This window comes from Salarias fasciatus, chromosome 13, assembly GCF_902148845.1.
Source record: "Salarias fasciatus chromosome 13, fSalaFa1.1, whole genome shotgun sequence".
Lineage (NCBI taxonomy): Eukaryota > Metazoa > Chordata > Actinopteri > Blenniiformes > Blenniidae > Salarias > Salarias fasciatus.
This window is the reverse complement of record NC_043757.1, coordinates 19,601,603-19,628,129: the sequence shown is the minus strand read 5'-3', so window position 1 is coordinate 19,628,129 and position 26,527 is coordinate 19,601,603. Positions and strand designations below refer to the sequence as shown.

The 26,527-nt window shown below is 41.7% G+C and overlaps 1 protein-coding gene across 1 annotated transcript in view; it reads right to left on the bottom strand.

Annotated features, from left to right (window-relative positions):
* The window catches only part of LOC115398974 (protocadherin-15-like), a 209,101-nt gene that overhangs the window by 35,578 nt on the left and 146,996 nt on the right, over positions 1-26,527 (bottom strand). Inside the window, exons 23-26 of the mRNA XM_030106055.1 lie at positions 25,364-25,480; positions 20,536-20,676; positions 18,885-18,997; positions 1,016-1,125 (exon numbers count right to left, since the gene is read on the bottom strand). Coding sequence (XP_029961915.1) covers positions 1,016-1,125; positions 18,885-18,997; positions 20,536-20,676; positions 25,364-25,480 — 481 coding nt within the window. The remainder of the gene's footprint in view (positions 1-1,015; positions 1,126-18,884; positions 18,998-20,535; positions 20,677-25,363; positions 25,481-26,527) is intronic.

Sequence of the window (26,527 nt, the reverse complement as noted above, 5' to 3'; positions counted from 1 at the left end):
TTTCACACCTGAAGCAGAAATGTAAGTTTAAGTATGAGGCTCGGGGAAAAAGCACTGTGTGATTGCTGTCAACAAATTGTTTGTTGGTGTTTACATTTTAAAAAAACTTCACCCAAATTGCAAAATGAGAGAAATCAGTGTGTGGCGGAGGCCACCCTTTGACTTCAAAGCAGCGTCATTAAACATTAAAAAATAAAGAATGAGACATCTACTTTGGCTGTATTCTGGTTTAGATCCTCCCACTGCTGAATGTAAATCCACACAGCTTGACTCTGCGAGGATCTGGTCTGTGGACGCCGCGCCTCCACTTCCTGGCGCCCTTCACTTCTGTTCACTGACAGCTGATGCTAATTAACACTGGCTTTATAATTGCGGTTGTTTTCCTCTACTGCAGAATCAATTTGACGCTGATCGGAAACCTTCCTGCTGGTATTACATGGTGAGTAAGTCCCAATATATTAAAGATGTCTAAAACTTGTTTGTAACGTCCTCTCTTTGATAGTCACTTCAGCTCCCGTCCACAAAAGACAGAAACTCCTCACTGCAGGAGCTTTCAAGGAGCATGCAGGGGAAAAAGTTACTGACTGATATCTTTCTTTTTTGCGTTCATTGATCTTTTCAATTCACATATGTCACTTTCTTCTGGCTGATAAACCTGAGCCAGCCTCACACCTGGCTGCTGTTCTCTCTTTCAAAGTGTAATCACGGTCTTCAGACTGAGCCATAAAAAAAAAAGGAAAAAGTGCCCAATCTGTCCTGGACAGACTTTGAGAGGCACAGTGTGCAACCCACAATTTTCAAAAATAATCTTGATGCTTTTTCCAAGTGTTTTCCATGTAATTTTCATGTTCAGGAGGGGAAAACAAACAACATTTTTTTTGAGGTGTAGGTAAGCTGACACAACGCTCAGTCATAATCTAAATGAAATAATGTCAGGAAGCAAGACATACTGTACCAAACCAAACCATTCACTGAGGGATAACTGAACGCACGCCGTGTGATCTATTGTCTGTACCGAGTTCATTTCCCGCCACGATGGAGTAGAAGATGGTTTGGTTGATGGCTGCGGCGAGAATCGTCCCCACTGAAGTTCCTACCGGAGCCAGCTCGCTAACCGGGGAAAACCTGGGGACAAAAAGATAAAAAAAATAAACACATGAAGATGTGGGGAATGAGGAAATGGTTGACATATCTGAACATCACAGGCGCAGAGCAGAAGGCTGGGCTGTTGTCTCTGTGCCTGTAGAGGATAAAAGCCTGACTGAGGCCCGTGGGCGCGGCACGGTGGTCTGGTGGTTAGCTCTCTACAGAGGGGCTTTCTGAGACTCTGCATTCTTCTGAGGTTAATTGGAGACTCTAAATTGGCTGTTGGTGTGAATGTGAGCGTGTTTGGTTGTCTGTCTTCCTGTGATGGATCGTCGGCCTGTCCAGGGTCCACCCTGCCCCAGCTGGGATTGGCTCCAGTGGCCTTTGACCCTGAATTTGATGGACTGTGCAGTAAGTGAGTAATTTCCACTTTGTTGTAAGTGGACAATTTAACTGTTTCAGCAACTGAGCATCTTGGAAACTATGTGCAGAAACAGAAACTTTTTCCAAAGTGTGAGGTAAAGTCTACGAAAGCCTAAAACCGCTCGAAAACAGCAACTGCACCTCAGAGAGCTGGACTGGAACAAACAAACAAACCAAACTCCAACTTTATTTTCCCCATGAATCATTACATAAAACGAATCTACAACAACATATCCTCACTTTAGTCTCAACAAACCTTTTTTTTTTTTTTTTAATTTACTCTACTTTTCAGCTGTTTTCTTAAGAATTTTAATGACAAATGTTTGGTTCCTTTAAAAAGAAAAAGCATTACAGAGTAGCTTTTTCCCTTGCCTTCAACTGGAATCGTTTCCAGTGATACCATCAAGAGGAATTCTCCAAATATAGAATATGACCTAATAAAACTACCACAGTAAAGAGAAGGACAACCTGCTCGTGAACTTAACGTGGGGTTAATGCATGAGCAGTCGCAGCAGAGGAAAGGCTGAGCTGCGCTCCAGGGGAGACTGCAGGATTTACTCGGCATATATTATAGAACAATTAGATATTTACACCTGTGAATGGTTTTCACCAAGTGGATCTGTGGGATCGATGCTGAGCAGTTTCAGCCTTGACCATGAGAAGCTGCTTATGAATAGAAAAAAAAGAAAGACAAAAATATTTTTTATTTAAAAAAATCATTTTTTTAAAGCCTAACAAGCCAGAACACAGTTTTTTCTTAACTTATTTATTCATGACCTAATATGTTACGGAGCTTGTTGAGCAAGTGAAGACTTTTCACCCAAAGGTTTTATTACCATGTAAGAATATATAAAAAAAAAATCAAATCTAAATCCACACAAAAGATTCTATAGCAGACGCGTCCCGCGAACACGTTTAAATGTTGTTCCTGATAAGCTCCGTTTTGTTACAGCTAATGACTGTGCTTGACTATCAGGAATGGGAGTGTGTAATCATATCCAGCAGATATGATTGTCACCGCTCTTCACAGAAATTACAGCAGCTGCCATAAATAGCAGGGAACCCTGCCTCGGCGGTGTGTCGGTGAGGAATAATTTAAGCTGATAATGTCGTCTCACTGCAACTCCCCCCCTTTTGTGATGCTGTCACCCGCTCTCTGGCTTATTCCCTCACTCTCTGCAGACGGGGTGCGCGCGCATGTTTGCGAGTGCACGGCGGCATCTCCTCTTGAGCCGTTCTCACTCAAAGTCTGACTACTATTCACAGCGGCAGCGACAAAGCCGACGATGTTGTGGGAGTGACGCTCGCTGTGTAATCTGTGGCTGTCAGGGTCGATTATACAGTCGGCTTTTTGGTTCCGGACGCTATCTGGGCAATCGGCATTATAAACAAAGAGCGGGCGCCTCCAGGTCATGTTTACATGTAATCCAGTGGCGTCGTTCGTCTCGTCCTCTCTGACCACTCAGTGCAAACGCCCTCTGCTGAGATTTCCAGAGAGACGACGGAGCGGTCATCCAGTTCTCTCGACAGTGTGTTTACTCCACATGATTGCAGTTGTGAGAGAAGATGAGAGGAGAGAAACTAATAAAACAGTAAAAACCAAAGCACAGAAACTTTATTCACAAACAAACCCACAGAAGGGTATTTTTCTGAGAATATACTAGTTTTCAGTCGGTAAATGACACCTTCCTCGCTGTTTGCCGGAATAAAATAACGATTCAGAAACTTTTCAGACAGGTTGTGGTTACAATGCTCTCCATAGAATATGTGTTTACCTCTCGCACTTTTTAGAGGCAAACAAACGTGCAAACAGTACACTCTTGAAGGACGAAGAGTAAGAAAGACTTGTCTATCCATCCTGGTGGCTACAGTTACTGCCTCCACACACAAACAATCCCCAAGGACACCTTAGCTTGAGAATAAATTTAAAAAAAACTAGAAACCATTATCTCGCACAGGGCGTGATATAGCATACCATCTTCAGAGTCCATGCTATGATGAAAAAGGTGACCTGCCATATACCTTTTCGGAAACAAAAAAAAAGAAGAAAGCACTGTGCTGGTTTTGACATGTGAATAATTGTTGTTTTCGTAGCACTAAATGACTTGTGTTCAGTTCCCCTCCTGGTGCAGTTTTGGAAACCCTCGCTGAATAATCACAGTCTCTGCAGCATCCCGGCGCACGGAGCCACCCCACCTTCCGCCGTGATGGGAACCAATTTATTAATGTGGCCTTCGCATCAGTAGATTACCTGTTTGGCACGGGAGCAGGCTGACAAAAAACACAGCGGCCGGCCCTTGAACAATGTGAGCACTGTGGTGCAGCACAGCCCAAAATGTGACTCTAAATCAGCCACATAAATGTGCCATTCACTGGAACCAAGGGTAACACAATGGCTGTCAGTAAATGTCTTCACCCCCACTTGGAATACAGTTTTCAGGAGTCTGATGTCTGTTGTGGACTTTTGCAGCCCCAGAAGTGGGCACATTATAGGGCAGAGACTGATTTCACAGTCCTGCTGCTCCTAAGAAGCTGTGAATGAGACGAACAAAAACCCCTGCACAAATCCTGGGTGTGATTTGCAGAAGGTTGCAGGCATTCTTGAAACTTTTCAATGCTAAAGAAGAGAACCACAGTCACACACACCAATGCACATTAGAGCTTATCCCTTGTTGATATTAAATTTTATTTAAACGAGCTGGTTTATTTCAACATAGAAAAAACGAACTAATGCATTAAAGCAGACCGTTTACTCTTTGACTCATATTTTCCTCTGCTTGTTGTTGAGATTTTGCTAAATTTGCATTAACTCAAGCAAGAACTTAAATAAGAACATGCATCTCGATAGGAAATAGTGTGCTACGATTTTCACTTGCAATTCTCCAAATAGTGAAAACTTTGTCCAAATTTGTAATGTGCTGTTAAATGATACTGAGGGAAAGGATGTGGAAACTGCCTCAATAAATGCTAAATTCTTCCCCTAATAAGTTATAAATCAAATACATATTTCACAGCTGAGACGTTCACAGTTTGCAATATGTTACTACCAAACTTCAAATAGGCATTTTATTAAATTCTAAACACAGAAACACTTGAGGATGGGGGGGAGTTTGGAAAAAAAAGTTGCTCTTCTATTATTACTATAAGATTTGCTGGCTGAAGAGCGGAGTTCTCGAGTGAATGTGAAATGAAATACTGAAGGCAAACAGTGAAGGAGATGTCAGAAAAAAATATTTCCTCAAATGTTACATTACTTTGTTTGGCTTATTGTTTTACTCCTAATATAAAAAAGGCTGTGATATCTCTATAGTACGTTTTCTCCCCTGCACATACATGGAGCTAAAATGTGTGTGTCATTAAATATGGAAGACTGCTAAATCAGGCTTTCATGCATCCATGATGCCCCAAGCAGGGTTCTCTCTTCCCCTCATTCTCTGGAGTTATTGTTGCCAGAAAACATGCTCAGCCCTCGGTACAGAGCTTGAGCTCAGGTGGATTCAAGCAGCAGCCTACTTTAGTGAGTTTTACAGCCAGAGAGAGACCTTTAAATCAATGCAAGTAACTCATTTGCTGCCAAAAGTCCCCACTGGATCACAGATCATTTGCAGCATGAATGACTAAAAGTCCACATTAATGTAACAGAGGAGGCTGAGCCTGATGCAGGGACATGATGTTCTCAGTCAGTCCACATTCACGAAACCCAGACCTGCTTGGAATCATCGACTTTAGGTTGAGTTAGATTCATCAGACATGGTAACACCATGAAAAAGCTCATATAAGAAGATAAGATCATATAAGAAAGCTTCTTGAATAAAAATCTAGATAAGCAAAGCAAATTTATGTAAATTTTTGAGACCGAAATGAATGAAAGAAAATCTTACACTTATGAAAATAGCAAAGGCATAAAACCGTGAGTGTGAAAAGTAACTGATGATGAAAATGGGGAGGCTGCTCAAACAACTGTCTAAATGAAACATTCAGAGTAGAGCGACGATTTACCATCGCTTCTGCCTCTCCGTTCTGTTAGTAGTTGAAACAAACTTTCAATTTCAAACATGGGAGATTCTTCACTGCAGCTTAGCATGAGATAAAGCACGTGTTGAGTGAATTTACAGGGAAATGCAGAAATGTCATGTTCATTACTTGAGTTCTCAGTCCTGTCGACTAAGATCGATCTGAAGGCTGCGTAGCTTTCCCAGCATGACCAGAACAAGCTCAGAAAGCGATGAGACTCACATCATTCATATGACAGGTAGTTGGAAACAGCTTGGTTGTTTTTTTTGCAAAAACACCGAGATTCTCAACTGAAATTAATCAGTGACTACACCCATGCTCATAAAAGATGCTTGAGGCTACACTGTTTGTTGTACCATCGGCACACACCCACTTACACACGGCCCTTCTGACAACTGGCAGGAGAGGCAGACGATGAGTAACGACAAGCCATAAGAAGAGAAACTATGATTATATAAATGCTATTTATGGTTTCAATCCATTCGCAAACAGATAAATGAATAACAAATGGAAAAATTACTGAGTAAAGAAACACATGTCTCCTGTGTGAAGTCCAAACCAAACGTGTGATATGAGGGCAGTTATATAGAGATAATCAAGACTTAGAGAAAGTTGGAATTTAAATACACATATGAGGAGCTCTTCACACTGATAGAACCAATAGAATCCTCATTATTTCACATTTTTAAACTTTCATTTCATATACTTTCACTTTAGACAGCATCTGTAAAATAAATTCTTTTGGATTAAACTTTAATGAAGTCAAACCAGTGTTTTTCCACAAAGGGAGAAAAAAAAACCAACTATGTGCGAGTCATAATTTATTCTTTATCTTGAGCAGTTTTGGCATAACTCCCGTCCTGAGCTGAGCCGATAACCTGCGCTGACCCACCGGCGGGTTTTTCTCAGGTTGACGGCAGAGTGCGAGCGCGGGTTGAAAGACTGCGAGGGGGGGGGGGGGGGGGGGGGCACTGAGCCGCGCGGTGTGATTGCCAGGAAGAGGCAGCGCTGACATGTTATCGCTTGCTTACAAAGTGACAGAGCCTGAGGGTTATAAGCTGCTGAGAAGCGCCATCAGGGGGGAGCGAAGGTGTCGGAAGTGAGCAGATTAGTGAAAAAGGTGTATCCCCATGTAGACGGAGGCGTGACAGAAAGGTTAAGAGATACAGTCGACACCGACGTGCGGACTGATGGGAGAATAAACTAAAGGACATATAAAATGAAATGTGGACCGAAGGTCATCCTATAACGAGTATTCAGACACTTGGGGAGAGGCACTCCAATAATATATGAAGAAAGTAAATAAGTACGTGCAAAAGTCAAGCAAAAGGCAAAAGAGTCAGCTGCGCACAATATATTATCTTCACGTCAGCATGGCTGAAGTCACTTTATATTCCTTTCATATTCAGATAAAAATCTCATGCAAAGAGGGAGGGGTGAAGGAGAGGGAGCGCGATAAGAAGCGGAGAGAGATACTGACATGTTTACAGGCAGCGGCAGAAAGTCCCGGTGTCAGTACGAGAGCAGGTGAATGACGTGCCACTGAGCAGCACGGGCGGCACGCAGGTGTCGGCGTGCACTCTGCCCCGGGGCCGGCGGCGGAGTGACGCTTACGAGGCCGGGCAGCAGCGCTAAAGCCTCGCCGCGCGCCACGGGGGCCGCCGTTAACCGCGTCTACTAGCTTTCCGAGCTCGCCTTTGCTCTCCCTTTCGCGCTCAGGATCAGGAGATGATGGACGCGCCGGAGGAAGGTCGGGGGGTGACCTCGCCGGGGGTCCAAGATTCGGCTCAAGCCCGCACGCAGCCCCGCGTCTTCCTCGCGGATATGCAAATGTCACGCTGTACAAAGGTCTCGATTAACATCGAGTCCAGACAGGAGTCGTTTAACTGTAATGCGCTCACAGGCAAACATCATCATAAACACACCGCCGATGGCCGTAAATGTGAACTGGCGAATGCGCTGAAGCACATTTCAGCCTGTGTGTGGAAGCACACTCTGTTCAGCACGTGTAAATCAGTCTAATTCGGCGCCTGCTGGGGAGAATGTGTGCACGAGTGTATGTTCGTTAGTTGCCGTGTAGCGCTGGTGTTTGCTTTTTCCTCTGTTCCTGCCTGGGAGCACATTGCGGGGAATGACGAACAGTGAGTTCTCAAACTTGAACCAAATTACACACAGGGCCTGAGCTCCTCTGCAAACTCCAGCAGACAAATAGGAAAAACACTCCTGTGACTCATGCTCTCTATTAAGACCACATGTCTAAGTGTTTCTGACAGCCGAGGCTAAGTCAGTTTGCTCAAATAGCATGATTTCCACAGGAAATTGTCTTTGGAGTTGAATTATTTTCTTGTTTTTATTTTTTTATCTCAATATGGTAATTAACACCCAAATCACTGACGGAATTAATATGACACTTATTAACACCACATCAGAATATAGGAATATAAGACACACTGTTAGACCCGAATTAACATCACATGAATAAAAAATACCTTCATGTTCACTGTATTTCCTTTTGTAAACATCACGGTCACGTTGAGATAAGAAGTTGGTCCATATTCATCTCTTAATGCAACATTATACAGTTGGAACTGTTGACCCAAACTCCAGTGCATTAAACTTAAAACTTTAAAGATTACAGCTTTTACTATCACAGCTTATATTTGTCAAGGCTGAAGAGGAAAGGAAAGGTGGAGAGGAGAAAAGAGGAGTACTGAGATAACCAACGTCTATAGTCTAATATCCGGAAAAGACTACAGATATTCAAACCGGTTTGGAGCAGGGTGCATTATATCTGAAAGCTGAGGTATTACAGAGCCATTTCCTACAGACAGACTCAATTCTTTACAAGGAATATACAACTGCACATAAGAATATACATTAAATCCTACCGCCACACAGGCCGTGTTAAGGAGAGTCGTCTCCCTGCAATAAGGCTTTGTGATGCTTTAGGACCGGGGTGTTGCTGTGCAGAGTTTCCATGTGTTTTTACTAATCAGAATCCAAATCAAATTAACATTTATTGTCATTTTTTTTTAAGACACAGAAAACTTTTTAGCAGCTCATGCAGGCAGTTTGAACATAAGATTCAGTCTTCAAACTAATATTAGCATATTCCTTTTTTTTTTTCCTTTCCTGAAATACCAAAATTATGCCTTTTAGATTAAATGGCAGCTATGAAATATCCGAAGTGTGTGTGTGTGTGTGTGTGTGTGTGTGTGTGTGTGTGTGTGTGTGTGTGTGTGTGTGTGTGTCTGTGTCCACGTTATCTCTCCGTGTTGGCTCAGGAAAGCATATCCAGCGTCCTTTAGCCCATGTCAGCTGGAATAACTTCAATTCCAAGTGACCCAAGTTTGTATAAAGTGGGTGTAGAAGATGGCTGGATGGACATCATGGAAATCCGCCATGAAAAAAAAACCCTCTGCTGTCAGCCAGGACTGAAAATGCTGATTGTAACTCTGCTGCTGTATTCTGGCTTTATATCATTCCGTAAGATGCATATATTTAAGCATACACAGTATCATTCTAGTATGGACAGAACCTTTTAAAAATAGACTTTTATTCACTGACAATGTTTGGGGGATTATTTAGAGAGAAGGACAATGTTTCTGTTGAAAAAAAAAACAACAACAAAAAAACTCACTGCTGCTGAGCTTTTCGAGGCAGAAGAAATCTAAAATAAAGATCCAACGTCTGAACTCCAAACTCAGCGTGTACATTCACAGCGACTTGCCAGATACCAGAGGAGAGAACTGAAATTGTGTCTGTTTGTGCTTTAGGTGAGCTCACATTTCATCTCCAGGCTTCAGAGGCACCACTATAGCATGTACACTCTTAAAAGTAGCTCAGAGAAGCTTCTAGCGCCACTTGATTTAATACATGGATCCAAGTAAAAAATTGCAATTAGTTGATTTTGATAAAGTTTCTAAGTTCCAAACTTATTTTTTTCAAGTTATGAATAAATAAAAATGTTCCTAATTAGATCAATTTAATTTTGCTTGCAATTTGAACTCAAAATTCATTGTTGATGGGTTTAAAACTAAATTCAAGTTGTTATAACTTAACAAACTTGGCTTGATAATTTAATTTTGTCAACGTTGACTTCACAATTTTAAGTTCCCTCTCGCCACACAACATGCCAAGTTGGACAGTGGGTTAGCAGGATGAAAAACCTTGATACAAGCAACATTTCATGGTGAGTAAAATTTATTTTTAATACTTCTAGGTGAGGTAAGGACACCACATCGGCATGGTTAGAGCTGGTCACAGCATAAAGGAAATAGGCTCTTTGAAGAATTTAACAATGATGATGGTAGTGCCGCAATGCATCATGGGAGTTTGGGATGAGATATTCAAGATTTAAACATTGATTGTTTGATTTATTTCAATGTTCTGATGTTAATAGTGTTATTAGTAGATGTGTTTGGTTGTGTTCTTGTTGTTCAGTTAATCTAAATAGTTTAGTTACTTTTCGTGTCAAACCTGGAATGAGAAGTATTGAGCATTTAATGTCACCCTGCTACTACTCTAACACATATAGAGATCAACACTTCCCATTCGCCTCTGGGTTTATTAAAAGCCTGAGACTGCCTGTGCAGAATCAGTCCACAGTAACTATGACAGCATTGTATTCCCAAATAATCATAATATCAAGGTTAATCAAAATCTGTCCATTTTAAATACTTCAAAGTGGGCAGCCAATTTATTTGAGTTATCAACTTAAAAATCTTGCATTTATTAAGTAAGCGGAACTTTAAATGATCTTTGACTGAGGACAAAAAACGAATTCACCCAAAGTAATATAGTTTGTTGGTTCAATGTAATTTCTAATGAGGTTGCCATAACTTAAAAAGACTAATGCAAACTGTTGCGCTGAATTTTTTTGTTGAGTCTAGACATTTCTTTTTAGAGTGTAATGGAAATGTTGTGCATATGTATTTATGAAAATGTATTCACATATTTAGATTAACAGCAGCCCAACAAAGCAAAGCAGTGAAAATATCACAGCTGTGCATTTTGTTTAACAGAAACGAGCTCCGACTTTTGACATTTTAGTATTTATTGTCGTGACTTTATCATCAGTGGAAATTGACTGAGCAGAAAATAAATAAACCCACTTATATAAACTTGAATAAAATACTACAAAAATATTTACATTGGTTTGTCTGCAAGGAAGCAAACACTGCTACAAAACATACTGATTAACCACATATTCGTAACTCACACTATTAATCTCATTTTTATTCATGCCATTGATTATGTAATCATGATTTTCAAAATTATTCAGCATCAAGTGCTGATAATAAATAACAATCAGAAAAAGAAAAAAAAATATGGTTTTGCATTCAGTTTTAATTTGTAATAATGTTTATTTGGCATCTAAAAATCTGGAAAATTGGTGCACAAATGAAAAACAGATTACCTCCCCCAGCAAATGCTCTCATCTGTAAAACAAATTCAACACTTGCAAATATTTACAAACAATATTTATGCGCTTCTGAGTCGTGATTACTGAACGTTTTTTTGCAAATAAATGAGCTTTTGCTTTCAAAGATCCCAAAAATTCAGTGTCTCTGTATCGAGTATATCAGAGATGTGCAACTGGTGGCCTGTGGGCCGCATATGGCCCTTTGTGGTCAATGAACCAAATTCCAAAAAATTAATAAATTAGTGGTAATCACAATTTAAGGACATTTTTTTTTTAAGTTGCTCCTGAAATTAGTTTATTTTAAGACACCAATGTCAAATGCTACAATGATGAAAGTGTTGAGGGAGACAGTTATGTGGCTTCTGCAGGGCAACAAGCAAAGCAGAACCTATGCTGGAGAAGAAACGTGCACTGATCAGGCAACACACGGAGGGTCGGCCGATCCATGTCGGCCCACAGGACTTCACTTCACATGTCATTTACTGGGTCATTTTTCACACTGGAGGAGATCTGGCTGTGGTGCATGTTTGGATGCTGGCAGACGGCGTGCTGCCCAAACGGGACCGGCTTCAGAGCGATATCGCGAGGTGCCATGTAGCTGCTGATGCCATCCTGCACGGTTTCACTGTGAAATTACTGCCGCTGTCCAAATGATCCATTCTGTCACAGCAGCACCTGTGGGATGAGCACGCAGGAGGACATCGGCACCTGAAGAAATGCAGGACGGGTGTGTGAACAGTGTGGGAACTGAGCAGCAACAAATATTAAAGGCCCTTCTTTAATGTCGTCAGGTTGGTTTAAATCCTGCAAGTGAGATGAAAATGTCTGTTTTAAAGTTTTATCAGGCAAATTGACATTTTTGCTTGCTCTCCTTAGGATGTGTGGAAACATTTCAGCTTAACACTTCTCATATGTTGTTGACATAAACATAAACTCTGACTTAAGAGCACACCTGATTGTTGCTTTTGAAAACCCATAAAACATGAAAAAAACGTGTCTCCAGATTTATTCACAACACCCACGAAACAACTGACAAATAGACAAATTGGGTAATATTTCTCAACCTTTGTTACAAATATCTCATTGATTTGTAGAAGAATGAGGTTTCATTACCTGTTAAATTAATCCAGTGACAAATATATCCTATTTAGACACATTTCAAATTACAAAGCATGAATTATAAGCAGTTTAGATGAATTTTAGCACTTCCCTACAAATCTTATAGTTAAATAAATTGCAGTTAGGAACATTAAACCATAATGTGGATTAATTTTTAATGTCTTGGACCAAAACTGACTGATGACATTTCCTAAAAGTCTCTGTGGTGAAAATATTAGAGAGCACTAAATAAAGCAATTAAGCATTAACAGCATCTTTGAAATGTGTCGTTCAAAAGGTGATTCGGTTGCCTGAAGTACAATATGCAGATTTTCCTAATTTTATAGGAATTACTAGTAATATCATCATTAATAAAGTAGAAGGAAGGGTGGGCGACTAACGCCATGGCTGAGAGAGAACCAGACAACAGCACAGAAGTGATTCAGAGCATGGAGGCATCCCTCGTTCGCAGCTTTATTTATAAGAAACATCTCAAGTTATCGAGTCAAAGAACAGAAAAGGTTAGCAGAAAGTCAACTTTAAAATATACTTTTGGTTTTTTTCTCCCCCCCACTGAGTGTATTTCAGAAGCTGCAGGTGTGTCAAGATGCATGAAAAGTCCCTCCATTCACAACGTCCGGCTTTCCAGCCCGTCTCACTGATACGGGATAAATGACAGGTCAGCCCTTCAGCTGCCCAGCTGCTCAGCTGCAAAACAGCACGCATGTCCAGCACCATCTTTTATACATGCATGCCCTATAGTTACTGACACTGGGAAAGTTAGCATGAGGCTCTAATAGTAGGTCACACCGCTCGTCTTGCTTGGCACTCGGCATCGACCTTTATCTGATATTTGGGCTGCGCGCGGCGAGTGTGACTTGGCGTCCGTTAGACAGCCAAGTGATGCCTGCCTACTTAGCAGAGACAAGTGAAAGGTCAGTGCGCTTCTGGTGTTTAGCGGTTCAAGGCTCAGGGCAGCAAATTCAAACCTGCAGCTGAAAATCAATCATGCCCTTCAGAGGCATGAAAGTGCTCCGCACCTTACAGCTGTGATTCAGAGCGGAGAGGAATGCAGGATATAGCCAAAAACGGCAGCGCTTAGAAAAATATATAGAAATAGCAAGGACAGGGGCTGACTTTTTTTTTTTTTTTTTTTTTAATGTGGGTTTGCAGCGAGGCACAGTGCCTGTGTGTGGGAGAGGACACTGTAGGGTTTACATCTAACCCTTTAACTGCATATATAAGGAGGCTGAGATCATCTCCTTCACTTGTGGAAACGTCTGGCAGAACAACAGATGCGAGACGGCTGCCAGTGAAAGAGAAGTGTGCTATGAAAGCATGTCATCTGCCTAATTATGCGAGAATTACAGCGCTGTCTGAATCGGAAATATGACATACGTGTATTGGTTTTTCAGCTCGGAGCGATAAATGCTATTTTTCACCTGATGATGGAGGGCGCAGGTTTGTGTTGTCTTGCTTTTTTTTTTTTTAATGCTTTTCTCTTGAACTTGATGGTTAATCCTTACATTTGTAATTAGCAACGTGGCTATTGCGTACTCGATGGCCAGTATTACACGCCACAGGAACACCGGGTGTTTCATAACCACTGGTGAGTCTGACCACTGAGAACATTTAATCAGTCACTGTGGTCAGCGAACATCCACAGGAAATTTGTGCAGGCGGTCTCTATGATCTATAAAAATCACAACTGCAGAAAAGCGATATGTACTGTAATATCCCCGGTCTGAACTATTGCCACTGACATTCACAATAATGACCAAAGCTCCAATAAACAGAAGAAAGTTATGACATGTGTCGAGGCCTGAGAAAAGCTGGACGCATTTAGCAGAAAAAGGGAACATTTGTGTGATCTGAAAACAAGAAAACACTTATGTGAACGTGCATGCGTGCATGGAGCAACAAACAAGATGTGTGCACAGCAATTTGACCATACTGTCACTAATTCTGTAATTAGTCGCAGAGCAAGCAAACCTAGTCACATCATGTTGTTGACTGTAGTCCTACCAAGTGTTTACTGTTTACTATGCAAACAACACGAGTGAAAAGTGTTGCTCAGTAACGGCGCTCTTCACAGGGCTGCCAGATTGTCTGTTAATACGACAGGTATGGCGCAACATCTGCCGTCTCACTACGTCGAGCCGCAGTAAGAGGAATAATAATGTCATGACATTTTGCTTCCAAATGGTATTCTCTCACGTCAATGCAAAGGCCAGCTATTGTAATGTGAGGCAGAATAAACAAGTCATGTTCACCTGGAAATAGAAACACTTGTCTTTTACACAGTCAAGACAAATAACCACAATTACTGGCTCACAAACAACTACGGCAACTATTAATTCTCACTGAGGTCAAGCTGAGCCGACTAAAATGTATTAATTATAGATTTTCAGTTTATATCACATTCGAAGAGATTGAGTCGTGCAGTGAGAGTGGATGAGGATTTCTCTATGATTATATTTTCTCCTCAAAATGTATGTGTTTGTATCAGTAAGTATTGGAATCGGTTCAACTTTGGCAAGGGCAAACGTGATCATTGTTTAAAGGTCTCAGTCTGCAGTTGCCAGTCTCGGTAAAAAAATATAGTTCAAGGAAGGAAATTCATGAACTCCTGACAAGGTCAAGTGCAACCGAGACTCCGGAGGCTGCTGTGATTCAGTTTGTGGAATGGGTCGTCTTCCAATCGCAAGGCTGCGAGGTTCAATCCAGCATGTTCGTATGTGAAAATGTTCTTGAGCAAGACACTTAACCCCGACGTGATTAACATTGTAAAGCACTCTGGGGACTGCTGAAGCAGTAGGAAAGTGCAATATAAGTGAAATCCATTCACCACTGATGCAGCAGGAGAATGAAGGCTCTTCAATCCAACAGGCTACTATAGATCAAACTGCTGAAAATGCTAATTCTGATAGAAACTTAATGGATACACAGCAGTTTGAAGTTTACCGTTTGGTTACGAGAAAGGGAGACGACCTTTGTGCTCACAATGATCAGGGTGACTGAGGTCAAAGTGTTGCTATTTTTGACAACCCACAACAACTAGTTGGGGTCAAACTAGTCGTCAAACAAACATATTCCAATATATAAATGGAGAAATCCATCTGGGGGGGATTTGAATTCACAGCAATATTGTCCACAAAGAACAACTATCTAAAATACACAGCTCAGAAACATCCACTGGTTTGGAGATCGTCACACGGACAGGAATTCACCCCTTCACTGAGGTGAAAATGAAGGGCTGCTGACCATAAAATAAGGAGAGAAGAAAAGGGAAGACAAAGTGAGAAACTGACAGAGAGAGATATAAGCTGAGAGGAAAAACTCGAGGGATGCGGGAGCTTGGTGGGGTGGGATGGGCGAGGGGGGGGGGGGGGGGGGGTGAAGTGAGGAAGATGAGGAGGAGAGCAAAATGACATACTCAGGAGCGCTGAGGCAAAAGTCCCAAGTGATTTGGAGTAGATTTAGAAGGGGAAGCGCTGTGGGCGAGATAAGCAGCACGGAAAACTGCTCAGATCGCAGGTTTGTAGCATCGGTCTCCAGATGTAGCCTCAGTACAAGAAGAGGGATTCACACAGTGGCTCCATGCTAGACAGCAGAGCTTAGTCCTCATCTCTCTCAACCGCACGCGGGCGTGCACGGTGACAACAATTTCCCTAAAGGGTGTCTGTGACTATACAAAAAAAAAAAAAAAAAAAAAAAAAAATCAATGTGGTTAAAAATGGAAAAATGGAGATTTACCATCTTGGCCCATGTATATTAACGGTAATAAATCTCAATATTTTCGATGGAATAAAAACAGATTCAGTGAAAAGTAACTAATTTACAATAAGATGAGCCTGACCAGGATCATTAATCAAATTTAGAATGTAATTTTGATGCACACGGCCGATGATTCTGTTGAATTTAGATTAAACAGAAAATTATTGCATCAAATTAGTCACTTTAGTCACTGGAAATTTCTGCAGATGCTTCATTAACAAATCGCATCAGGAGGCAACGGATGAGTGGACAGAGCAGGGAAAAAAAAAGAGAAGAAAAAACTAAATACTGTAATGAAAGAGGAACAAGGTGAAAAATAAATCTTGAGCGGGAAAATAAAATGCAGACTTCACAGCTGATGAAGCACCTATTAAGATAAAGCAATCACCAGGGCATTAAAAAAGTCTCTCATCACCCAAATGAACGCAGCTCCGATCTGTAGTGTTGAGCACATAATACAAAGCTCTTTTTCCAGACACCCGCATTTTATGTTGAATTAAATCATTAACAAATAACAACAGAAGTGAATGTTTTATTCAGCACAATCCTCTAGTCAATATCGGAATGGGTTCTCCTGAGTGAGATGAGCGAGAGCTGGATGAATTATGAGGTTTTTTTTTCCACGAGTAATTGAAAAAAATACAGACATATTCAGGCATCTAATGTTTTCTATAACCTCTCCAGGGTCCCCATTGTTTCCTGAAATGCGAGTATCAGCTTTTTCATCTGTCGTAGCTGCATTTTGCACATATACATTCAGCAAGATAAGGGCGAATGACTCAAGCTGTATGTTTTTCTTTTTATTCTACCAACAGCTGAAAGAAATAGCATGTTTTTTTTTAATCCATTTTCACCGCGCATTGTCCGGTTCATGCAGAGCAGGCTGCGTGCACTTTGCTGTCAGCAGTATTACTGTGGATGGAGGCTGATGAGGCCAGTCCGACTCAATCACAGAGAGTTCTTCTGGTCTGCGGGACTGAAACAAAGACAGCTAAGAGGCTTAAAGCTGTGTAAAGCTGCCAAATTGTGTGATTATTCCTTGTAGGGTCAGGAATAAAAACTCACATTAAATGCTGCTCTTTGGTATTGGCGAACAAAAAATATTACTTAATTTAGTGTGTTAGTCCAAACAATTAGTTAATCCCCCCCAAAAAAAATTAAAAAATAAACAAAAATACAACACCAGAGTTGTTTTTGATTCAGTAATACTTTGGAAAAAGCGAGCGGCAACACGCTGTTACAGTAACCACTCCAGCATAAGCTATTTGTTTTAGCCAACAATGACTGGGAGCTCCTCATTTTCCTCTGACAGATGGAGAGGACCAACCATAAAGCATGAGAAGACATCATTAAGTCGGCCAAAACCCTGCAGAGTTGTTTTAATTGCGAGCGCTGGAGCCATCGGCATAGCTCACCTGATTGCTGCTATAACTAACTGCCTTCACAGACACAGACGAGATCTTCTGTGGACGTTTAGAGAGTGATTTGTGTTGAGAAGGTTCCTCGGGGAGGGGACAACGCGGAGAGATAGAGCGGCGAGGACGGCTCGCCGCCACGTGAGCAGATTGGATACTCTGCACCGGAGAGAGCCTCGTCCAGCAGGAGAGGCTCCAGCACCTGGCTAATGCTTTCATGGCTCATAATTTACAGCAGGCCCGCCGCTGCGTACGGTGAGCATTGTCAATGTGACACCCTACAGAGGTCTGCGCCTGTGGTCCCGACCTTCTGTGCGCGTTTCAGACAGACCGCTCATTCACAGCTTTAATCAATGGCCTTTCAGCTGCTGCGCCGCTGTTCCGGTGTATCAATCATTGAATAAAGCTGAGCAACAGAAGAACGTGAGCACACACACAAAGTGCTGGATTATAAAACATCAGGAAAGCGTTTATGTGATAAGTGCACACACACACACACACACCAGCCAGTGAAAGGATGTACACACTTGCAGAGACACACACACACACACTCACTCGGGTGAAGATTAACAAAAGGCGGCGGTGATGGGCAGAACGATAAACCCGCACAGAAACACAGACACAACACTTGAAGCGAAGTGTTGACAGGTCGGGCAGGACTTACATCCCCTGACTTATGCATAGAAGCATATCCAACTCCCTTACAAAGGACACTCTGCCAAGGCTCTGAGCTCTGCGACTGACACGCACCCCAAGTAAATCAATCCACTTAAAGCAAGCTTTTCTTGAAGAGTCCCATGGCTGCATTGTGCCAGGTAACTGCCATCAGGCCTTGAAGCCTCGCAATCCAGCTCGGATGCCGAGATGCCGCAGCGCGACATAATCGACAGCAACTGTGACAATATTTCATCATCACACAAGATTTTTTTTCCAAAGCAGTTTCTTTGCCTTGTTCATAATCCGCAGGGCTTTTTGTAATTACGAAACATTTCTTGGCCTCCTCCTGATGTATGGTATGCATAATGCACGGGGAAACTACGCCCAGCCTTGGGCCTGTAAACAATATGTAAAGCAGCGGCGTCTCAGAGCTACAAAAAAAAAAAAGAGGTTTCCTAATCTTTTGCCTCTGCAGGTCGAACAGTGCAAACTGTTAAATTCTGTCAAAAGAGACTTTCAAGAAACTCAGACGGAAAGCCTCGTTTTTCCACGAATATGGTTTACAACAGTGTAGATATGCAGAGTCTACCCTGAAGCGTTAATGTATATTTACACATAAAGCCTGTGTCAGTCATGTACCGAGAAAAACGCATGAAAAGACTGAGACAGTGTATTAAAGATGGAGTCACTTTATCCAGTGTTGACAACAAGGGTGCAATAATGCACAGACAGCTATTGTTATGAAATAACAAATGCACATGCAGCCAGTTCAAAGTGAAATACAAAATTTATCAAGCGATTAAATATTAACCGAAGTATTAGAGAGGCTGAATGGAATATGCACCCGCGAGATGTAAAAACGTGTGTGAAGCTGTTCTGGTCCGATTTCTGCAGCCTTTTCCGGCGTCTCTCCCTGTCGGAGCTGCTCCTCGGTGTGTGAAGTCACAGGTGGAGGCAGCCGCATCAACAGTGTGTCAGGGGGACTTTACCTGTACTCCTCCTGGGTGAAGATGGGGATGCGAGAGGGCTGCAGGACGGTGATCTCCACCAAGGTGCTGTTGGTCTTCACCGGCTCCCCGTCGTCGAAGGCGATCACAAACAGCTGCGGCGGGCGGGAGAACACGTGTAAAAACAACGAGCACGTGCAGACGCAAGCGGGAGGCCCTTACATTTTTTAAAGCATACTATTACGCACGACACAAATAATTCCATTTCCGAAGGTGCCAGACACTTTTTTGTGGACATGCTCTGCATCCTAATAAAGGCAGACCGGCAAAATAGGGCCTGGCGAGCCGCCTGCGAAGCTCCCAGAGAGTGAATATGAATGTATTGATCTACATTTATAGACTGTCGAGAATAGGGCTGGGGGGGGGGGGGGGGGGGGTGACTAGGGCGAAAAAGAGAGAGGGAGAGAGAGAGTACTGGAAAGTCTTTTTAAAACAGAGCAAGGAAAGGCCAGAGAAAAAAGAAAATGACATGCTAAAGATAAACTGATGACTTCTGGGAAAGAACACATTAGGGCCTAATAACCCACATGAGCTGCGTCACGATTCCCACCTATAGATCCGTCAGTACAAGGTCACCTCAAGGTTGTAAAACATGGCTATTTCAGTCTCTGAGACGGCAGCTGCTCAATCTATAAAACTCAATGTCGGCGGTCGCAAAGACAAAAGAGTCAATGAAACGGACACTGGAATTATCGGCAAACTTTGTGAAAGAAATATTCTTTGATCCACAGTCAATACCCAGACATGTCTGATCAGTTATTATGTACCGCAACTCATTTAAGAACTGACAAGAAGGGCAAATAATAAAACTACAACATGTAAAGAAATGTATCGAGTGTTTCTGAACATTGTGATGCATCTCGGCTGTCACACTCAAGACGTTTTGCCAGCACGGCATCATACAATATAAAATCACTGCTGCCAGAGAATTCACTTTATGCTATATTCCCAAAATATTTAAAAGCTAAGTTATCTCACTTGGCATGCTGCTCAATTTATAGTTGCTGGCTAATTCACCGTCAAACTAACAGACTAATAATAATGGAAGTGCACACAGTAATTACCTGTGATATAGCCTTAAATGTCACAGTATGAATCTGTGGATAAATTCAAACCAAACTGTTTGTTTATCTGTTGTTCTGAATTAGCTCCTATAGAGAGTCAACCATTTCTGTGGCAACTCATGAAGTTTAACTTAACAAAAATAGTAAATAATCATTGTTTACACATAAAACAAGAGGGAAAGAGAGCAACAGGCAGTCAGGGCAGCAGTCAGGCTCGCTGGTCCTGATCTTCACTCCGTGGAAGATCTGTAGGAGTCCTCTTTGCATCCAGGTCAAAGATTTTTCCAACTTCTCCTCTCTGGTCGGATTTAAACAGTTCTGTTTTCTCAAACCAGCCCACAGAGACAGTTTCTTTCCCCAGGCTGTTGTTCTCACAAACATCTGTGTGTAAGCATGTAAATAATTCCATCTACTTCATATCAAACATAGGAGACAGCTGCACTATTCAGCCTGTATTACTTTGTCTTCATGTAGTTTGCTTTTTCCATATTTTTGTTGCTGATTACTCTGTAAAAAGAGCGTATAATACTGACTCTACTTAGATGACTCTAATAACCACAGTCACTCACCTTAAAAGTGACACTGGGCTCTTCGTTGAGGTTGACCTTGGTGACGACTCTCCCCGTTTCCTCCTCCACGTCGAAGATGCTCCCGCTGTACGGCGACCTGTCCAGGTCCACTCTGTAGCGGACGAAACTGGCCGGAGTGCCCTGAAGAAAAGAGCGAGCACCAAATCCGTTTAACAACAGTCTCATTAAATGGACATCAACTTTCATCAGAAGCGGCAAAACTAAATGAATTCCTCAGTAATAAACCTCGAGGGGAGAAAAAAGAAATGATGAGGTCGATGGACACTTACTTTTCCACCTATTCTCGCTCCTGTCCAAATCATTTGAGATGTGTTGCTATCATTAAATTCAAAAGAAGCTAATAATTTACATGAAATGACTACATGCTGTACTTTTAATATGAACGATGCAATTTAAGTTCACACAGATTCGGATGTGATTTGCTGATCACTGCATGCTGTGTTCATTCATACATTCACTCTTGTGATTTTACAGATGTGTTTTATAGTAAAGTTCACATAAAAAAGGCACAGGTGGATAATGAAGCCATTTCTGTGTATTCTTTGTATCTTTATAGGCATCCATGCTTTCCAAATGCAGCATCATATTTTCACTTTAAGGACTGAAAAGATTCAAACATGATCAAAATCATTCACAATGGAAAAAATACTGAAAAAAGTACTGTGTACTCTATTTTTCCTTGCCCCAGTGTCAAATATGATCAGATGGAAGTGAAGTTTCCACTATTTCCATTTGCATTCAGGACAAGATAGTACAGCTGTAAAAATGAAAGTATATTCAATCTTTCACTGTCTAATCAGGTGAGGCAGCAGAATTTTCTTCTCTTACATTTGTTAGATTGTGATAACCCTCATTAGTCTTATACAAGCTCATTCAACCTTTTCCTTTAATTTCAAATAAAAACTTGTCCATTAAGTCCATCTCTCCTTTCTCTCATCAGTGTCACACATGCATTCATTAGTGGGTCTGGATTTTATTAGGACCCTTTGATTATGATTAATCATGGTTCCTGATTACTAATCATCTCTAGAGCTTATCTTGTTCCCTTTGGACACTAAAACCTCACAAATGTTAAATAAGCTTATTGAAGCTTGCCGGAGTAGATTTTACTCCCTGGAGACGGGGGTACAACCCTGGGCTGGGAAGAGAGGCAAATCCTCTCGCAGTGTGAATCCCTCTGGGAGACTTACAGGCACAAATCTATGACTAAGAGGTTTGAAAACTATCAAGGTGAACTCACTAAGGAGATTCTAAAAGAAGGTAGAAGAGTCTTAGCCGCTCAAATTGTTTTCCAACCTGCAATGACACGATGCGAGGCCGATACCAGAAACAGAAACACCTCCCGCTGACGACTGGAGAGGCTGCAGTTGTACAGCGTCCCCTGGTTAAAAATGCTTTGCTCAAGGCCGGACATACAGTGCAGTCAGACAGAAAACAGCACTCAGCCTCCAATTTCTCCTCCTCCATTTGCGTCATTAGAAACCCTCACATTGATCATAACTCCGCTGTTTCAAATCTGTGCTATATTTACTGTATTTCTAGAATACGTCGTCGGCAGACTGCAGAGTTTTAAAGAAACGGGCTCAGGAAATTCAATGACTGAGAGATGATGGACAAAAACAAGCCGAGCTCTGAGTGGAGCGTGCTCAAAGCAAGCTTTCACCTTGTTTCTGTCCACAGACATTCTTAGACGTACAACACTTTCTCTTGTATGGCATGTAACTAACAGACTATGAATATTTTACACTCACCAGCAGAGTGAACTCACTGTGTCATTAACATTGCAGACGAGTAACAGAAACGCAGACAAACCGTAGTCCGAGTCATGAAAAAAAAAAAAAAAAAAAACCTTGTGAGACGTTTTCAAAAAGGATTAATGTCCAAATGTGGCTTTGATATAAATCTTTCTTTTCCAATAAAAGTCTAACTCTCTTCAATAAATAAAAGCCAGATGATGAAGTGAAGTACTAGAACTGTCACTTGAAGATACCGAAGAAGAAAAAAAAAAACACACTGCAGCAGCGCTTTAACCAGCAGTGGAACAAATCTTACATCTGTTACTTTGGCCATTTCAGAAATGAAAGTATATTTGCAAGAGACTAAGCGGCAGTAGAGAAAATGGAAAACACAAAAAGCAGTAACGGCGAATTGTAAACCAACTCGCTGAATTAAAATCTCTCTCTTATTGAAAGAGACTTGAAATTTTGCACAGAAAAATGAAAAGTGCGACTGGAACATTTCTATCTACTGAAATCATGTAGTTCATTCTAGCCGTTGTGATGAAAATGGTTAAATTTTTTAACAAAAACAGTTATCTATTGCAATCGCCACTTTTTCCCCAGACACAAGTCGAAAGATATTATGCCTCCTTTAGAAAAAAAAAAAGCACAAAAAAACATATATTATTATCTGGTGATTCCGACTCGCTGATTTTCTTTGGGTTGCCAGAAGACAGAGTGAAATGTTTAATAGTTCTTTGAATTTATTTTGGAATTAAAATAACATTAAATCACAATTTCAACCTCTCTTCTTCTATCTGTCCTCTTCTCGCCGCTCTTCGCTTTTGTTAAAGCTGATTTCAATAGAGTCAAGATGCCAAATTTCTGATCTGGGTTTTGAGCTAAAAGAGTTTGGAAACTTCTGATCAGGAAAAAAGTTTCAATTCAGATCTTATGTTCGCTTTCAATACTTCAACTCTGCAAAAAAAACAAACAAACAAAAAAAAAAAACCCTTCCCTCGCTGTAGTCTCCGGGAGCTTCACGGTTTTTCACTTTCACTCATCAATACACAAACACTGATGGTGCAACCTGCCATGAAAGATTCACCTCCACTGAGAGAAATCTGGAGTTCGGAGACACTTCGACACATGGACAGGACAATGTATCCAACTCACTCTTCCCCGCTGACAAAAGCACCTCACTCAAAACTCACCCTACTCACTAAATAATAGTAATGTCCTTACTGTATTTATGTGCATTTCGAGTCATCCAACCACATTTAAAATATTTCGGTGAGGGTGTTCGCCTGCCAGCGTTGTGGTCTCTGTGTCTTTATCCTGAGGTGGATATTTTCTTTACAAATTTTTGGAGATACATTTTCTCTACAAAAACACATCAACAAGGAGATCAAAACCTTCTGAGAACCAACTTTCAAAAGTAGCACCGTATCACACTGTTTAAACTGTCCTCATGTGAGTAAATATGACGAAATAAGTACAAATATTCAAAACACTTGCTGAGATTATTTTCAATTAGTTGCTTCTACTGAGAATGGCAGATTCTCTTGAAGTAATGCAACACAGACACATATCTGACATGATCTACTTCCTTCTTTCTCTCTTCGGGTGTCTGGGTTTTTTTTTTTTTTTTTTTAATGCTTTTTTGAGTCTCTGTCGCAGTGAGGGAGCGTGTGTGCACGCATTTGTTTGTGTATTTAGTGCGCGCCAGACTAAGCTCTGCTCCATCAAACGGAGGTGTCTATGACAGCCGTCCTGTCAATAAACCGCTTTGAGCTCCCATATCCAGGTCAATAAGAGACTGGGTTAGTCAGCCCCTGTTAGGAAATCTAATCTCCCTGTCTGTCAAAGCCTTTCCCCGTGTCACTCCGGCGCACTTCACACAGCCTCTGTGCTCGCGGTGACAAAATATCTTATTTGTGTTTTTAGTGCTGTTGAATATATTCTGGAAGAAGTAATGAGAGAAAGAGCACAAGCTCACATAAAAACAAGATATAGGGGAGTGTGTGTGTGGGGTGGGGGGGGGGGGGGGGGGTAGAGGGTAGTTGAAGGGAGTATCTCCCTGAGAGAGAAAGAGAGAGAGAGAGACAAAGAGAGAGCGAGTGAGAGATGTACAGCAGTCACTGTGTCATTCTGGAGATGTTCCACCACCCACAGACGACACTGACAGGCATCCACATCCCCCTGTGTTTATGCGCTGCAGAGAGAGCACACGCTTATCCGGTCCTGGTGAGGTACCGCCAGCATGAGAGCCATTACTAACGAGCAGCTTTACAAGGTTTCACTGAAAAATACCCAAAAACATTCAGGGCCAAAGGGTATTCGAGCAAAGCACAGAGGTCACCGGGATCTTCTCATTCACTTCATTTCCTGCAAATATTTTAGAATAAATTGTCAAAAATAACTAAGGGAGCTATGAGGGGAAGTCTCTGGAAACAAAAGTGAAGACTAAATGAAAAGGTGGATGTAAGCGAGAGGATTGCTGACTCACAAAGTGCAATGAAATATTAAGGTGGGCGGCGGCGCCGGTAAAAGGAGTTCATCTGCGGTAAATGACGTGCAGTCAGGAGTTGTCAGAGTGTGTACCCGCCGTAAAACTTCTTGTCACAACACTATGTCACAAATTTCTTCCTCTGCATTGTGTAATTTTTGGTCTTTGGTTTCCCGTCTCAGATAAATAAATATATAATAGCTCCATTCCCAGGGCAACCCGCTCAGATATAGTGAGGTAGAGAACTTTGAGGAAACATGACACCGTCTGAGGCAACGGCGAGATGACTCACACAAGTGAGGATGCTAAGCAAGATCCTTTTACAGCAGGAGATAGAACAATGGGGGATCGCGCACGCACGCATGCACGCACGCACACACACACACACACACAGCACTGCACCTCTAATGAAGGCGGCACGGTCCTAAAAAACATCTTTAAAATGCATCATGTGATCATCACGCACCAGGCTGAAACTGAATACAACATGCAGATTAAAAGAAAAAATACACTTCTTAAAAAATAAATAGTCTCATCTTTCTTGTCCTTGATGCATATTTGATACTTTGAGTATTCTCACCGGTGGGTCCTGATCCTCTGCAAACACGGTTGTGATGACGGTTCCTTTCTCTGCATTCGGAGCTACCATGCCCCGGTACAGGTCTTGGGTGAAGATGGGGGAGAAGTCATTCATGTCCTAAAATGAAACAAACAAACAAACAAACAACAGTTTAACTGGTAGCAAAATAGGGAAAACCCTGGAACTAAAATGGCTGCTTTGGCTTATATTTTGATAACTTGATAAGAATGGTTTACTGAGTATTTCATTAATCACTTTATTAGATTTTTCAAGGAGCCGATCTTTCAAAACGGTTCTGAAACATCGCTTAAATCAATCCTACGATAAGCTGAATTGTTACTGTCACTCGCACAATGTACGCTAACGCAACAAAATTAAGACCATCAGACAAACCGTACGAGAGAGCTGACAGGATATCATGAAATTGTGAGGCGTATCAACTTCTCATGCTGCCTCTCATAACCTGACAACAGCACCGATAACGAGATAACGATCTATGGCTCACAGCATCTGCCATTTTTCTTTTTTTTTTTTTCTCGGTATATGAAACTCTCTTTCGGTGATGAAATGGTTTTGATGGTGCTCGGTGATTTACTGCTCCCAAGAATACGTGCGGAATTCAACACACCAACCTCAGCTTTTAATCACCTCCTTCATGTAAATAATGCATAGCAGAGTTTATCACCTTCGCAAAGAAAAAGAAATCTTGTGAGCTGCTTGGGAACGAAAAATGAGAGGGCCCTTCATATGTTTCTCAGGAATGGTTTTAACTAAACAAGCCCTCCTCTCTTTCCCTTGATTTTTCTTTTTTACTTTCCACTGTTTTCCCGGGCAACACTATGTGTTCTTTACACTCAGTGGTGGATGGCGCCTTTCTTTGATCTGAACACAGGTTTAGTGTTTCCGAGCAGAAAATCTATGATCCAGCTCTTGCTTTGAACAACAAAGCCTGCGAGTGTTCATAAGGACACTATTAGCAAGACGTCCACACAGTACTTACGTTTGCATGTACTACATGTCTGGACAAACAGTGCTTTAAGACTAATCATGCTCCCACGCTCGCAGACACACGCAGCTCCACATATCCAAAGTGAATCACGCAGGAAAACTTTGTACAGTTCAATTGGAACAGCAAGACGAGAAGGACACTCGATCCGTCACAAC